Source organism: Prunus avium, chromosome 1 (genome assembly GCF_965620075.1).
Source record: "Prunus avium chromosome 1, drPruAviu1.hap1.1, whole genome shotgun sequence".
Classification (NCBI taxonomy): Eukaryota; Viridiplantae; Streptophyta; class Magnoliopsida; order Rosales; family Rosaceae; genus Prunus; species Prunus avium.
The window spans coordinates 58,807,114-58,822,839 of record NC_142284.1 but is presented as its reverse complement, the minus strand read 5'-3'; the positions used below and the strand labels follow the sequence as shown (position 1 = coordinate 58,822,839).

The 15,726-nt window shown below is 36.5% G+C and overlaps 2 protein-coding genes across 5 annotated transcripts; both read right to left on the bottom strand.

Moving 5' to 3' along the window:
• Window positions 1–1,847: 1,847 nt before the first annotated feature.
• LOC110755982 (alpha/beta-Hydrolases superfamily protein) lies at window positions 1,848–8,590 on the bottom strand. Its single transcript, XM_021957329.2, has 13 exons — window positions 8,289–8,590; window positions 7,760–7,876; window positions 7,585–7,611; window positions 6,851–6,941; window positions 6,443–6,486; window positions 5,279–5,377; window positions 4,885–4,942; window positions 4,715–4,767; window positions 4,525–4,626; window positions 3,977–4,042; window positions 3,405–3,526; window positions 2,898–3,069; window positions 1,848–2,297 (listed from the first exon to the last, which is right to left on the bottom strand). Exons 1-13 carry the CDS (start codon window positions 8,409–8,411, stop codon window positions 2,241–2,243), a joined length of 1,131 nt encoding a protein of 376 aa, XP_021813021.2. The 5' UTR covers window positions 8,412–8,590; the 3' UTR covers window positions 1,848–2,240.
• A 376-nt stretch (window positions 8,591–8,966) lies between these two features.
• Window positions 8,967–14,176, bottom strand: LOC110755981 (uncharacterized). 4 transcript variants are annotated; one of them, XM_021957326.2, is made up of 8 exons: window positions 13,795–14,176; window positions 12,966–13,161; window positions 12,502–12,796; window positions 12,311–12,352; window positions 11,522–11,989; window positions 11,205–11,354; window positions 10,451–10,899; window positions 8,967–9,788 (listed from the first exon to the last, which is right to left on the bottom strand). In XM_021957326.2, the coding sequence occupies exons 3-8, from the start codon at window positions 12,758–12,760 to the stop codon at window positions 9,174–9,176; spliced, it is 1,983 nt and encodes a 660-aa protein (XP_021813018.2). In that variant the 5' UTR covers window positions 12,761–12,796; window positions 12,966–13,161; window positions 13,795–14,176; the 3' UTR covers window positions 8,967–9,173. The 4 variants fall into 4 exon arrangements, with proteins under 4 accessions (XP_021813018.2, XP_021813019.2, XP_021813020.2 ...); XM_021957327.2 differs by lacking the exon at window positions 12,966–13,161 and having other exon boundaries at window positions 12,502–12,767; XM_021957328.2 differs by lacking the exon at window positions 12,966–13,161 and having other exon boundaries at window positions 12,502–12,764.
• Between the last annotated feature and the right edge of the window lie 1,550 nt (window positions 14,177–15,726).

The window sequence follows — 15,726 nt, the reverse complement described above, 5'->3', positions numbered from 1 at the left end:
CAGCTCACCAGCCTTCACCTCCATCTTTCCCCTCTTCCCTTTCTAGTCACCCCATCCCCAAAGCACCCAGCCCAGCCCCACCACCTTACTCGCCTTCCCCCTATCACCACCCCACTTTCCTCTTCCCTTTCCTTCAATTTCAATACAAAAGCTTACTTGAATCTAGTGGATTGAGACTATCAAACAAAATTAGGGTCGGGGTTATGTAATTCTAGGGAGGGTTAGGTTGGGTTGGGGAGAGAAGATAGAGGCAAAGAGAGTGAGGGTAAGAGGGAGAGAGAGGCAAACTTAACGATTTTGTGGACAGAATGGACGGAAGTGGTAAAGTGAGAAATTTTCATGAAATTTTAGAGATTCAGGGGGTTAAGTGAGAAAATTTCATTTTCAGGGTATAAAGTGAGACCGAGTGTTCATTATAGGGGTAAAACAATCATTAAGCCTAGTCTTAACCATACCTATAAATTTGTCAACTTTTTATTTTCAACTCCCTTAACAATCGTGAATCCCATAACATTTATCAGGTAAGGTTAAAGGAGTTGAAAAATGTTTTATTTTTTGTTCGACCAATTCTATGCCTCCCTTGTCACATTAAATGCCTACATTATCTGGTTGACCATGTCGGAAACGCCTTGATTTTAAGAACTCCCCTTGAACAAGTCGATCTCAATAATTTCTACAAGTAGACAAAAAACACCTTTTCAGAGTTGGTTGTGTCAACGTTTTCTGGCTGTTGGTAAAAAGTCCATCAATGCCGCTTGCAGGAATTTGAATCTTGCATTGATTGAAATAGTTGGCACTTGTTAGGAAGAAGAAGAAGTAGAGTTTTGACTAGGGACCCATGGAACAAGTGTTGAATTTGGCTTTTGGGGATGCATAGAGTTTAGTTGGTTGGCAAAAACAACGTATGTAGTGTACATATTGGTGTGGAAAACCACATGTTACCCAAAAAAAGTACAATCTTGTTTCACAAACGTTGAACTTGTTTGCTTCCTTGTTTCAATATTTCTCCTTTCTCATTAGGGTTGGCCATTGTAATCCCTTGACCCATTTTTCCGTCCTACTACGTACTCAGAAAGTGTCAATGTATACTTTATATGTGAACACTGATTGATACTCATGTCGATTGATCTTTCTTTAATAGTGTTTTAGAAATTATTATTTTTTTTTAAAAGTGTAGAGATTGTGCACATGACAATATTAATCCTTACCAATTTTTTTGAGCTGTCGCCCACTTAATGAGAATTGCAAACTGTTTGAAATCATGGGAAGTTGATGGGAAAGCAAGTATGCTAAGTTCAGGTCAACCAATTGGTCAATGACTAAATGCTGTATATGCTAAGTTCAGGTCAACCAATTGGTCAATGACTAAATGCTGCATATGCTAAGTTCAGGTCAACCAATTATTCAACCAAAGTGGTATTTACTATTGATCCAACTATGCTTTTTGTGGATTAGTGTTTTGAATTTGTGTTTAATTATTAATACTCTTAAATACATGACCTATTAAACACGACAAACACATGTTTTTCATCATTAAATATCAGTTCTTATTGTATAGTCTGTCTACTTAAAAGCTTAAACAGATATACAGTGCCAGCTTATTTTGAAAATTTGTACCAAATTGAAAGGAATAAAATATATAAGCTTGGCGTGCTATGTACTTGCTCCCTAAACAAAACTCCGTTACTAGAATTACCAAAATTAAATGACCGTAACCGAAATGACGGATCAAAAATGTAATTTGGCCTTAGAAATATGGTACGGCACACGGTCATTAGAATTCTTGCTTGACAATAATTCCAGAATGTGCAAAACTTGTTTTGGTATAGAAACAGAAGTTTGTAAGATAAAGAAAAAAAAATACTAGTCTTCTGTAATGATTTATACTCAAGAGTTACCTGTTTTAGATACAAACTTACATTTAGCCAATCCAAAGAACTTCCAACTTTTCAGTTTGGTTCCAATTCTAAAGAAGTTGAAATTACATAAACCCTCCTCCCACTACTGATTGTGAACCGCGACAACAGGGGACGGAGGACCAGGTAGGAAGAAAAAGAAAAGAGGAGCGATGATATACAAGAATCAATGTGAAACAAACAGATGTATACAATCATTTAATGGAGACACACTTTTCTTTTAACGACTATATATGGAAACAACGTGTAGTGATCCGTCAGTAGAATGCTGCTATGTCTGAACTGATCAAGTAAGACCATGCTAAAGCTGCCTCAAGTTTTGACTCACTGGAAAGAAGAGGAAAGAATCCTAAAGAGCCCATCTGGATTGTCTGCATGGACCTGAAAATGGAAGAATGAACATGAGCAGCTGTGTGAATGTGCTACAAATAATGTGTAATTAATATTATCCCTCAAGCAGAGTCTCTCAGTTCTTTAATGAACTGGAACAATTTGACATTTCAATTGATTAAGAGAGTGACTAATTTTGTTTAAGTTTCGAATAGAAATTATATCTATTTTGTTCGAGGCATTTAATTATGGCTCCCTCATGCATATTTTTATTTCCATAAGCATTCAGCTATACTTTTTGTAATAAAAGCTCCCTGCCAATTCTGCCAAATGAAACTTAGTGACCGTTTGACCAACGTAGCTGTCCCTTTGTAACTCAGTGGCATTGCGCCAATCTAATTGTCACTCCTGGATGATAGTAACACCAATGTAGCCCTGTACAAACCCTAAATTCTAAAATCCTAAACCCCATACCCGTACATACACCAGCCTAATAAACCCAAATATCACATAAGAAACCCCAAAAATGGATTGGCATCCAATACTGACTCTTGTGATCAATATCTTATATATGCATGCACGGCATACAGAGACACGTGTTACAAATTTCGTTCCCTAGTGGATTAACTTCAAACAGTAAAACCAACATACCCAGTGGCCTGCATCCTCAAGGACATGCATTTCAACACCACCTGCCTCTTCAGCAGCAAGCTCCTCAGCAGCATGAATCCTCTGGAGATCTTCTAGAGCCCATCTGTGCAAGCTCCTTTCTGCTTTCAAAAAGTTCACGTGGACACCTCGAGGCACATCTTCAACAATTTTCCTTCAATGATCCAAATCAAATAAGGGCCAGTTGCAAACTTGACATTCAAAATATTGGAAAAAAAGATGAAGTACATTCAATTTCAGAATGAATATTTCCTTTTTTTCTTTCAATATTTGAATATTGATTGAAAAGTATGCAGTTTGGTGTACATCCATAATTGATTTTTCAACCAAAACCCGAATGTAACACTCATGGCAGAATATCACCAGTGCAGACTCTGCTGCACAAGTAGGTGGTATTTATGACGACTAAACAGATATTTAGCAGCTAGGTATTGACTACCACGTGACATATGACAAGAATCCACGAAAATAAGGAAATGAACTGATTACCATAAATTTGTCTCTTCATAAGATTTATACATTTCAGAAATTCCCTTGAGATCGAACACCCATGAGAAGGTTGATGGTGATGAACCAAGAGGACCGGTTGGTCGAAGATTAGTAACCACCCACTGCACATGAAACAACATATAACAACATAGTATAAAATCCTCAAGGCAGCAAAAGCATGAAAGAAGAAAGAAAAAACAAAGAAAATAAGTAAATCAAGTGTACCACAAGGCACAAGTGAACAATCTTGTATTAAACATGAAAAATGATAGAGCTAAAGCACTGGGAGGCAGAGACAGAGAAAAGTGGAATTAGATGGGATCAGCAACATCTTTTTCCCCAAAGTCAGCAAAATTAATGAGCTAAAGACAGCGGAACACTAAAAAATGCACAACTACTAAGCATGAAAATTAGATTGGCGCTATCAATAAAGAAACATGAGGCAATGACAAAACAGCCAACACGTTACGATAATTCGCTGTGGGTGAAAAAACAAAATGATCAATACATACAAGTTTCAGAGCCCAAACTTCAAATTAGTACATTCAAGCATGTCTCACAGTTCGACATACCTGTGCCACATCTTTGGAGAACCCTTTTCGAACTAGAACATCCACAACATCCCGCTTTGAGGAAATCTGCTTAGAAGAAAAATTAGTAGAATTAAAATCATACACAGAAAGAAAGAAATGAAGATAGAAGCATTTTTTCAACAAATGAGGTTTGGCATGATACACATTAACAATTGTCTCTACAACATACACAGTGAGATTGAAACAATATTTGGGTTTTGGAAAACTAGGGGAGGTGCACACCACCTTTACCTTCCCCTCTCTTTCTACAATAAAATGTTGACAAAATATGTAGCTTTAGTTCATTAGGACCCAAAGAAAGAGCAACAGATCGATTTACAATGATCTGATAACAAGTTGACTTATATAAATTAGAGTTAGAATTCTAAATGGAGAGAGGAAAGAGTAGAAAAAAAGGCTGAGAAAGCATACAAAAGATCATAAATCATAAAGGAATCCTCTCAAAAATAAATAAAATAAAAGGACTGACTCTAACAGGCACCAAAAATATTAAGAAAAAAGGAAACAACATTTGATTATGGATTCACCTCTTGTGGCAGTGTGCTTAGGACAGATATTAATTCTTCTGGATGGTCTTCCCCATCCCCACTAGGACGAATTTTTCCAGGTGTAGCATCTAGAACCCAAACCTAAAACAATCAACTGGTAAGAGGAAGAGAAGGATAATGTCCACACACACACACATTCCACGATATATTCAATATTGCCATTACATACCCTGACTGGTCGCGCAAGAGGCTTTGCAGCTTGCTCTGCCATGCTCAAGGCAACTACATGACAATTAGAAAGCTTATTACGAATCAGATCCATTTTAAGCGGGTGTAGATTTACTGTTGTACTAGCACTCTCAGCAAAGGTATGCAACGTGCCAAATTAACCAAAGTTACCTTTCCCTCCAAAACTGTGGCCAACTAAAACCCGAGGTGTTAATCTAAGCTGTCGAACCTAGACAGGAAGAAGAAACAAAATTACAGAAGACATAAATAGTGTCTCAAGCATGGGAAGGTCCAAGACAGGAATATACAAACATACATTGGAGGTGTTCAAATGCTGTGTATACAACACTATTCGTGCAAGCCATGTTAAAATTATAAAGTTGTGTGCAAGTATGTATGATACAGAAATACAGGCATAAGAATCACAAATGAAGGCTTTGAAATTTTGGTTCAAGTTAATTCACAACCATAAATGAAACTTCAAAATAGAAAAATATATTTAATGTTGACCATGGGGACAAACTTGTTCTTCAAAAATAATGGTAGGTACTCAGGAAACATGTACCAGTTTTAAGACATCAAGAGCAGTGGAAGAAACAGTATGGGGTCCCCTTTTCTTAATTGATGCTGAATCACCATGACACCGCAGGTCCACTAACAGAAACTTTGCCAACAAACAAAAGAGGAACAAGTAAGATTCTCACCATGTCCAAATACCAAAATGCCATGTGCAATATAGCTAAAAACCTGCTTTACAAGCAGAAATAATGAAAATGACAATAGATGAAACAGCAAATACGCTTAAAGAATCACTGGTAAAACTAGTAGGATTTTGGTTTTCTTTTTTGAGATATTTAGTCATGTACCCATTCTTAGCACTAAAACTATAAATAAACCCTACACCATTTAATTTCTATAAACAAATCCAAAAAAAAACCCAAAAAATAATAGCTGGCCCTATTGAATTTAATTTTGATTATTAAATTACTTTGATGCCCTATTGAGTGTTTTGGGCTTTTTTATGAGGTTTTGGGGTTGGGTCTGTATTAAAAAATCAATGGCAGTTTCGTAATTTAAAAGAAGTTAAAAGCCTTTTTGTTATGTTGTAAATGGGCTTTGGGTGTGTTTCTAAAGTCCATTTCATATAGGGTTTTTTTTATAATTTGGGCTCCTATATTGGGTATAATAGTGAATCTCCCTTGGCTTTTAAACAAAAGAGAAAATTACAATATTGTTCTTAAATAAATTTTTTTTAAACGATTATTAGGAGTTATGGAGACTTGATAGTGTAGGGTTTAGAATGGTTTAGGGCTTAGCATTAGGACTGTATACTTTGAGCTGTAGAATTGCCATTTTACAGCTTCTGATTAAGGGTTTGGCTCTCGGATTTTAGGTGGACTTTAACTATCACAGGGACCAGAAAACAACTGAAATAAAAGCTAAGAGTTGGAATATTCGAAAAATAAGCCAGGTGCTTTTTTTTTTTTTTTGGGTCGTTAGAGAATCACAATGGATTTAGGGGACCACTAATAATACACATAAAATTAAATGCATAATGGTTTAATCATTAACATCACTTAGGTTAATCAACTGGTCAAAATACTGCACAGGAAACATCCCAGAGTGTTGTGAACAGAACTTTTGTAAGAAAATTAAATTTTATGAGCTTTATCAAATAAAACATGTTCCATTCAATCTAAGTGAAAGTACAAACGCAAAAGGATGATACCTGCCATGTCGGAAATTCTTGTGCCAATCTCCTCGTAAAGGTTCCTGCAATATCAGAAATTACGTAATGACTCCCAAACTATTTATGTGCAGGAAACAAATAGAAAATCCCACTATCACCCCTTTGTTGCTAATAACATAGAGATCTGGCATGGAAAAGAAACATTCAAGAAATAGGCTATGGAAGAGTACAAAAAGGGGAGCTTTTACTGGAGAACAATAGAAGAAAGCAAAGATGAATCCAAAATGAATCCAAGATTCACAATTTCAAGGAGTAGAAAAATGCACAAGATTCACAATTTCAAGGCATTGACCAGTAACCAAGATGAATCCAAAATGTTCCTCCCATCATTCTCTTCTAATTTTGAAGAAGTGTGGAGGTATTAGCAAGTGAAAAGAACCTACGTACCCCAGTTCTTCCTACACCCTAGAATACCATGCAGAAAAACAGCTGTTGGAGGCTCAGGTAATGACCTGTCCGAAACCGAACTCCATTTTACCTGCACACTGGAACTATTCAGTTATGTGATTATGCCCATTGCCCACTGAAGTAATACTGAGAAAAATAAGCTATTTCCCATGTCCTCGTCATGACTTCTTATATTCCCTGACAAGCCCTAGTGCATGTGAGATTGCTCCTTAACTTTTAGTTGTTTTTTAAAATTGAAAAAGGTAGACTCTTATTGGTTACTATGTAAGTTTAAATAAATTTGAAAACTTAAGGATGCAGCATGATAGAATAGATTACTGTGATGTGTAATTTTAAAATTTAAATTGCCAAGGAGAATGAGGGGATGTCATTTCCTCTGTAAACTACATTGCGCATTGCTGTGAAACGGAAAGATAAATTTAATCGGATAAGAAACTTTCCAAAAGAGCTGAGGTTCAGACCCCAGAAATTACTCCTGTGCTTACAAGCCAATCTTTCATGGCTCATGTTTGAATTTTTTTATTTTTTATTTTAAAAAACTTCCCTTTTTTATAACATCCAATTTTTTCTGAAAATGCAATTCTTCACTGATAACTATTCCTCAAAATGTCAAACTCCAATTTTTATAATCTCAAACAACAGTGGCATCAAGTTCTCAATCATAACTCACTACATATCATATTATGAGGAGATTACGGAATACAAAGGCTTACAAGTGCTCCTTGAACAAGATCAAATGCCTGCTCCAAAAAAAAAAAAATACTGTTAATTAGGTAAAAGTTCTCTGAAGTAATCTGAAAGTTCAGACTAACATAACCTACATTCGAAAAAGGACCAATATTTACTACTTATTTGAATTCATTGTGTGAAACAAGCAGTTCTAGATACCAGGATGTCAGAAGGCTTGGGCAAAGCTCCGCTTCTAGCCAGCTTCTCATCAACTAATGCCATACGAACACCAGAATTCTTATGTCCCTTGCCCAAGTGACCAACAGCTAATGGATTCTACAACAAGAAGAGGGTAAAGGAGTTTAAAAAAAAAAAAAAAAGCGACCATTAAACCAGATTTCGGTCTTATATATAGACAAGTCTTAAGATTACTAGAATGTCCACACCAAAACTAGCTCAAAGTAAAAAATCCTTCATTGCTTGAAATTGTTTTTAATGTGATCCAATTTTTCTGATTAAAACACAAAAAATTTATATAAAAAAATTGCAACACTTGAAACTTGGGAAACAACCATCCGCTCAATCAATTGTTCAAATTGACAGTCTGGCAAAGTAGCATTGTTCAAGTGGGAAGTCTAACAATACTTATGTATATATATATATTTACATAATTGAGATGAAATATACAATCATAATATATATACATATAAATGTACTGAAACTCAAGTCATATGAATGTGGAAAGTACCTTGGAGGGCCAAGAAATCCGAGTCTTCAATGCGGGAGTTGATCGAAACGTTAACCTCCTCTCTCCAAAATTGACTGAGCTGCCGCCGTGACTACAACCGGCAAGATTCGAAATCGCCGCCATTGTAGAAACGACGGCGTTTTGCGATGGGAGATGTAAGGAATTTGGGCGGAGAGAAAGGGACCAGAAAAGAGAAGGAGAGGGAACTGGTGGCGGAGACACCGAAGGAAGCAAGTCGGTGTCCCGCGGACAAGTTTTTGGTTTTTTTATTTTTATTTTTTGGGTCAAAAGTTTGGGTTTTGAGTTTTTTGCCAAGTGCTCTGGAAATGACCAAACTGCCTATTTGGCTCTGCTGAGCTGTGATCTTCCCACCGAGTGTTGTAATCGTGCCACGTGGATGGGCCTCTGATGCTGGGTCCACTCTCAACTGGTGTATGGTTGGTGGTTTGCGCAGATGCAATTTCATATACATTCTCAAACTTTTAAAACAAAAAATGTGGTAGTAATTCGGGGAATGCCCAAATTATTTAAGGGAAGAAGCATCATAAAATCACTTAAAACCACTTTTATGAGCTCGTACTTAAAACCACTTTAAGTGATTCTGAGCTCGTTCGGAGTGATTTTAAATAAGCTTGGGAAGAAGCACAGAGGCACTTCTTCTCACAAGTGATTCGGACGTTTATGAACTGAAAATTTTACCACTCTCTACTTCTCGTTTTATATATATCGATTTAGAGTCGATTTACTTTTCTTTGATAGTCCTTGCACAGCTTAAAATTTTACAATGCAAAACATAAATTTCGGTTCATAGTTGTAAAAACAAAAACTCAAATTAAGACAAATGCATTGAATAATTAGTGCTGCTCAGTAATTTAAACATGAAAACTAGTGCAAAAGGTGGTTGCTAGGACGAAAAGATACTCTTGAAATGTAAGCATGATTGATCATATCTGCAAGAAGGGGAAATTGTAGCAAGGCATAGAAACCAACTGGGACGCCAGCAACCAAAGCAATTGGGACTTTTATGCCATGAAATTCGGAGCCAAGAACAATAAATACTGTGGCAACGAATGTGATCATCATGGCAGTTATGGAGATGAATAGAGTTGCAAGCCCTACGATCAATCTGTTGGGTAACGAATGGAGGAAATCTCCTTCGGCATAGCGCGACGTCAGAACGGACAGAAAGCTCAAGATGGAAGCCGCGGAGGAGATGAGCGAAACAGCATCGGATATGGCAAAAACGATGAAGGCCCTTGATTGAAGGAATATGGGAATACCAGTGTCATTGTTGTTGCCCCCTGGGACAGTGGAGAAAGCAGCAAACATTACAGTTGCAATGAGCGTTGCAACAACCATGCATGATGATGCAGTGCCCTTCATCCACACTTCTCCTTCTTGTAATAATTCCTTGTGCTCCTCAGTGAATAGAATTTGAGGTGTTTTCCCAATGGAGTTCCTCATTTCTTTATACAATGGCTGGACGATTTTCTCCACTTCCTAAATTTGTTTGAGAAGTATCAGTATGACAAATACCAAAAACTGGATTTACCATCCAACACATAATAATACGAACTTAACTCTGTAAAAGCTATTATGTAAATTTGAACTTGAATCTTAATTTTTTAAAGAATAAGAAATCATTATGTGCCAATGCTAGTATTGGACTAATGACATTGATAAATGGATGTATAGTCCAAGGACTCTGTTTCACATCACAACAACTAATCAAGTTATGATTCGAGCAACGCTCTTTCATAAAGTTCATCTTATCCACTAGCAATTAGCTAGTCTTGTGCTACTTCTCTTCCCAATATTAGAAGAGGTCCCAAGTTCAATCCTCTCTTCCCGTTAACTAAAAAAGTAAAGTCGATCTTTTACTTGAAATTTGAAGATAAAGATTGTTTGAAACTAGTAACCAATACACAGTACTTGGTACTTGATGATCTTTAAGATTGATTTTTATATTATGTGGGTTTATGATCAATAACTTTAGTGTACCAGGCATTGTTCATTGGTATCTAGTACCAGCCAATCACTCCCCTAAAAAAAAGTTTAGAGTTAGATAACTGCATGGCATGAGCAAACTAAATTCCAATAACATAGATGACAGATTACGAAAAATTAACTAAAAAAGCAATCAGTGAGGGGAAAAATATCACCTTAAACCAAAGCAACTCTCTTCTCAACTTCAAAGCCGCCCCGGTATCATCATTTAGTCGAATCGCAGGTGCAAGTTTTGCGGCCAAATGAAGCATGTTATTATTGTCGTTATCTTTATAAGAAGCTATTAATTCTTTTAGACCACCTAATTCATAAATGAGAGTGAAAACTTTCTCCTGCCGGTGAATCACTGCAGTGTGGAATATGCTTCGATTTTGTTCATCAACGTGCCAAATAAGACAAGGGTATGATCTCATAAGTATGATCAGAAAGTCAATATTGCCCAATTCTGCAGCAGTAAACAATAAGCTGGAAGGCTTTCTAATTAAATCACTTATCGCAGAGTCACTGTTTAAGGTCAGAATTTTCTCCCAGAGCTGCTTCACAAGTTCAAGGGCTTGCATATGCATTAACTTTTTTTCGTAAGGAACGTTTGTATGGGGGAGTACTGCATAAAACAGCAATGGTATCCAAACCATGTTTTTATAAGCAAAGGACGATTATAATTTATTGGGGGGCTATGCGATGCGGGGATTTTCAGATTACATACATATGTTGAGATTCTCATTGCATGGCAGACGTATGAATAACATATTGTAACACATTAATAACGTACTGATAACATGTCAATAATGTGTCGATAAATTATTGATATCTCAGTAAGAAACATATGATCTATTAAGAAACATCCAACAAATTTTAGATGGTAAAAGAGCAGGATAGAATGTCAACAGAAAAATGTCATTTACTCACATGAATCTTTGCATCGTTGCCAGAATCCCAGTTGACTTCCATTATAACACGCTGAAGGCTTTCGAGCCATTACATGAAGTGGAGTCTCTCCATTTTCATCTCGAGCAAAAGCAATCTGAGGGTTCTTTTGAATTATATCCAGTGCTACATCTGTTATTACCATGAAAGAATTGTCAGGAACGCAAAATAAAATCCTAGATGACAAAAGTGGTCACCCTAATACTAAGTCCTTTTCTATTCGTTTCAACAGAAAACAGTATTCATAGGAAAGAGATTATCGGAACCAAGATAAAGGTATATATATATACTACACTTGCCATAAAGATCTGCTGTTATGGCAGAAATAAGAAGCCCCATATGGTCACGGTCCATCAAAATGGTCTTATCGTATAGATACCAAACAATCTCCCTGTGCCCAAGCAAGGTGGCCATATGTAGAGGTGTTAAATCTTTGATACCTCGGATCTGAGGTAGTGTTGGATTCTTGTCCACCATGACCTCAGCGATTTTTTTTATACCGGATACAGCAGCAAAATGAAGAGCGGTGTTTCCCACATCATTCTTCAATTCAAGGTCATTTGATGTCATCCATTTAACTAGCTCTTCAACAAATGTTGTACGTTTGGCCCCAGCTGCAATATGAAGAGCAGTTTCTGAACCCTTTGTGATCTTAGCCCTTACAGCTTGTGGCTTTAATTGCAAGAACTTTCTAGCAATATCCCAGTCACCACTGAGAGCAGCAAGATGTAGGATGACATAGGGAACTAGGTTGGTGTTTGTCAACGCTGCCAAGACCCAAACAATCAGGACATACAAGCTTTAAACATGCCATGTGAATTTTCATCCAAAAAAACTGCATATTATTAGCAATTTAGCTAGCCCAACTATATATTTTTAGAACGCAGATTCCATTCCTTGCCAATATAATCAAACAACGCTAACAAATTCCAAAAAGAGTATAAATAAACAATATCATCCCAAAAGTGTTTCAGCAGACAATAAATATCGGTCAACATAATTTAAGAATCCTGCTAAGAATCATTTGACATTTATAAAAGTTGGAAGATTAATTAACGTGCATGAAATGAAGTTTGAATGAGGATCACCTGAATTTGGAACGTTATTGGCTACGTCCTTGCTTGGTGTTTCTGTAGCACAATTTCGCAGCGCAACAGGGCACAAAAGCAAAAACAGCCACTGATAAGATTCGTACATCCAAAACAAAACAAAACTACAAGAACGTTAACGTACTTGAAATGGACCCAAAACATTGAGGTTTTATTAGGCTCACACTTACCTAGTATCTTTGTAGCATCCTGTTGATCTTTTCTTAATACTTCAGTGAATACATTTGTATGTACTTGAGCTGGAGCACTTTGATCCCATTTACCAAGTTTGGGTGGTATTGCTGGTATGGGTTGTAAATTTTGAGGTTGACGATAACTATTGAAGAGTGCTATAACTGGTGTCCCGTGGTCTGGTGGTGGCAATGGATGACCTGTAGCCTTGCTCACAAATGATCCATGTGTTTCATGTGCAGATTCCACTTCTGTCATGATCCTCCTTATTGGTCACAGCAAAAGATGTAGAACCTAAATAGGGGAAAGAAAAAAAAATAGGGAACTATATATAACAAGAAAAATGGCATAATCATTAATTATCAGAGTTGAAAAAAGGACAGTATATAATAGAGCTCAGAAAGAGAAGAACTAACCAGCAACTGCTCACAGAATAGGATCAAGAAAACTTAATAATACCTACCTTGTATTGATAGGAGAAGAAAATTCATCTGCTTCATCACTTCAGGCAATCATCAACTTATTGACATAATTAAACAAATTGCAAGACCGTATCCCCAAAGAGAGCCCAAAACTTTATATAAACTCAGAAAAGTACTTAACGTTGTTAAAAGCACTTTGTGATCTTTTACCTCACTGCCAAACATGCCCTTAGTAACCTTTAAACATGTGGTGGTCAAATTTTAGTTAAAGAAGTCGAAATAGAGTAGAAGAATATGAGAAAGAACAAAATGCTCCCAGAAAATATGTCTTTAAAACAATTTTTCATTTTGCATTCTATACATTCTTTTCTCTTCCTTTCAAATATATCATCTCATTTCTTACTTTTCTATCATTTTCTTTCACTATCTTTCGTAAAAGAACAAAATGCTACCAAAATGCTAAAAGTAAATTGCAGCAACAATTGGTGCTTTTCATTTTACACCTCCCATGGCAGGATCTCTAAATCTGGCTAAGCTTTCGTACGGTCAAAAGATTCTTACATAGATGACACTATACAGTCACCCCTAAATTTCAAGAAGCCCTTTCTATGTTCATTTGTTTTATAGTTTTGCAAGGAAGAATTTTCAGCTCCAGAAAGATTTGTGAACCAAGAAACGTGTATAGAATATATGAATGTAAATGTATGGCTCAACAAGCTGTGTGATTTTGCTGAATTAGATTTTAAAACTATGTACATACAAATTACTCTTAATTTTGTCTCCACAAATAATGCTACTTTAATTGTTGCATTATTAATACAAACATCAAAATCATGCATGATATATACCAGTTCTGCAAAATATATTTACCTCTAAAAACTTGAAGCCAAGTTAGATGCTACAAGCTCGAGGGCCTTGGAGAATCTGCCAGTACAGAACCCAAAAGTACTTTCGATGGAAGTGCTGCAAGATTATTGAAGCACTATCTGCGGGTGCAAATAATCCTCATGGTGTGTCAACAGAATTACTTTGAAACACAAGATAAATGGAAGTCACAGAAAATGTCATGGGTTCAAAGGAAGTGGTTTGGATTGGAAACTGGTGCTTGTGAGTTTTTTTGACTGAACTATTCAGAAAACCAGTTCCTTGCATCAACTGAAGTCATTGTCTAAGAAAAAGTCAACTGCAGGCCAAAATAGAGAAAGAAATCTGTGGTGGGTGAAAACGTGTGTCGACTTGGAGAAATTCTTCAGTCCTGTGGGTGAGGCCTTGTGGGACATTAATTAAGGGGATGTGTCTTTTGGCGGACTATTGAAGTAGACCCCACACATCTCGTGATTGGATATGATATTGTCAATTTCTATCATCCCTCCAGTAAAAGGTACCCAACAAGTGGTCCAACCATAAACCTTAACTAAATGTTGCAATCATGAAGCAAGGGTTTGATAGCACTTGGTTAAGAGCAGTTGTTCATGCACTTGAGGTTTTGTGTTCGAATTTTCTTCTCCTAATATTGCTTGTGTTGGTACCGTAACTGGCCAAGAAACTACAGGCAAGGCAAAGAAGTCTCACATCGACCATATTGCAAGTGAGGACTCTACCACTTATACTATGTAATCATAATTATTCGGGTGAACAATGTAAATCTGTTGTCCTCTGAATGGTTGTTCATTTATCTCTGTCATCCATATTCACCTGCCGAATGCACTTGCCTGCCAAAAGCACATACAAACAAGTTGAAGGCACTTGCCTGCCGAAGACACACACATCTCACATATTATGTCCGATTTCGGGTTTGGCGCCGTTTATATGAATCGGCACAAAGAAGCCTTTGTCGTTCTCCATTTCCTTATGTCAATCAGCATATCCTCAGTGCCATTCGACACCCTTTTGATCAGCATCTTCGAACACGTCGTTCGGCACCTTCTTTGCTGAACTAGTATGAAGCTCCGCAAGCACCATCCTTGCTGAAGACGCAATGATTTATCATTATTTTTTTGTTTTTAAAAAAATGATAAATCAGATTACTGATTTACCATTAAAATTAACAAAGAAGTTGACAGAATTTTATGGCAAAGACAATAGTGAAGCAAGGTATGAGGACTACATAATTGAATTTGAATTAACAGACCCTGAAACTCAAGTATGCTGTAATTAATCCAAATTCCAAAACATCCCATTTCACGTTTTTTTTTTTCCGTTTGGATAACGCATATCACCTCTCTCACTCTCAACTTCAACCATTGACAAATATTAACTTTGGCCACGTTTTGCTTACAAGTAATGGGAATAAGAAGAAATGAAATAATTTCCCTTCCTGATTTAGCATGCATTTACTTACACATAATTGTAATCGATTAACAAGAAATAACCAAAAACCAAGAAGTAGATTAACTTAAAATTCTTAGTCAAATACGCAAAAAACCAAGAAATAGATTAACTAGGAATGAATAATTGATCTTATTCATATTCTTTGTTTATCTTGTTTCTTTTACTTACAAGGAAACATGTCATAATTGTAATCGGTTTCTTGTGGGAGAGACAACAGCCAACAGTTTATGATAAGAAAAGTGCACACAAATTTTTTCTTTTTGGTTAGCATATTTTATCACAATTAACCAAAATACACTTTGAACATTCAACACCAACCAAGATTTCCAGGGATAAACAGAAAATGCAAGATTTGATCTTTGGCACAACTCTCCTGTATGTAAACAGAGTATCTGACCAAGAAAGCACACAAGTATAGAATTGAAAATAAGTTGGAAGGAAACGACCGAAAAAAAAAGCACTGAATAAGAA

What these genes read in the sequence shown, in the direction of transcription:
- LOC110755982 (XM_021957329.2), bottom strand. Translation starts at nt 8,411, where the DNA reads ATGGCGGCGATTTCGAATCTTGCCGGTTGTAGTCACGGCGGCAGCTCA. An exon ending in CTCTTGCGCGACCAGTCAGG is followed by an intron (nt 4,627 to 4,714) that starts GTATGTAATGGC and finishes TGATTGTTTTAG; the next exon opens with GTTTGGGTTCTAGATGCTAC. An exon ending in TATGAAGAGACAAATTTATG is followed by an intron (nt 3,070 to 3,404) that starts GTAATCAGTTCA and finishes GGATCATTGAAG; the next exon opens with GAAAATTGTTGAAGATGTGC.
- LOC110755981 (XM_021957326.2), bottom strand. Translation starts at nt 12,760, where the DNA reads ATGACAGAAGTGGAATCTGCACATGAAACACATGGATCATTTGTGAGC. An exon ending in CATAACAGCAGATCTTTATG is followed by an intron (nt 11,355 to 11,521) that starts GCAAGTGTAGTA and finishes TGGTAATAACAG; the next exon opens with ATGTAGCACTGGATATAATT. An exon ending in GAGAGTTGCTTTGGTTTAAG is followed by an intron (nt 9,789 to 10,450) that starts GTGATATTTTTC and finishes AAACAAATTTAG; the next exon opens with GAAGTGGAGAAAATCGTCCA.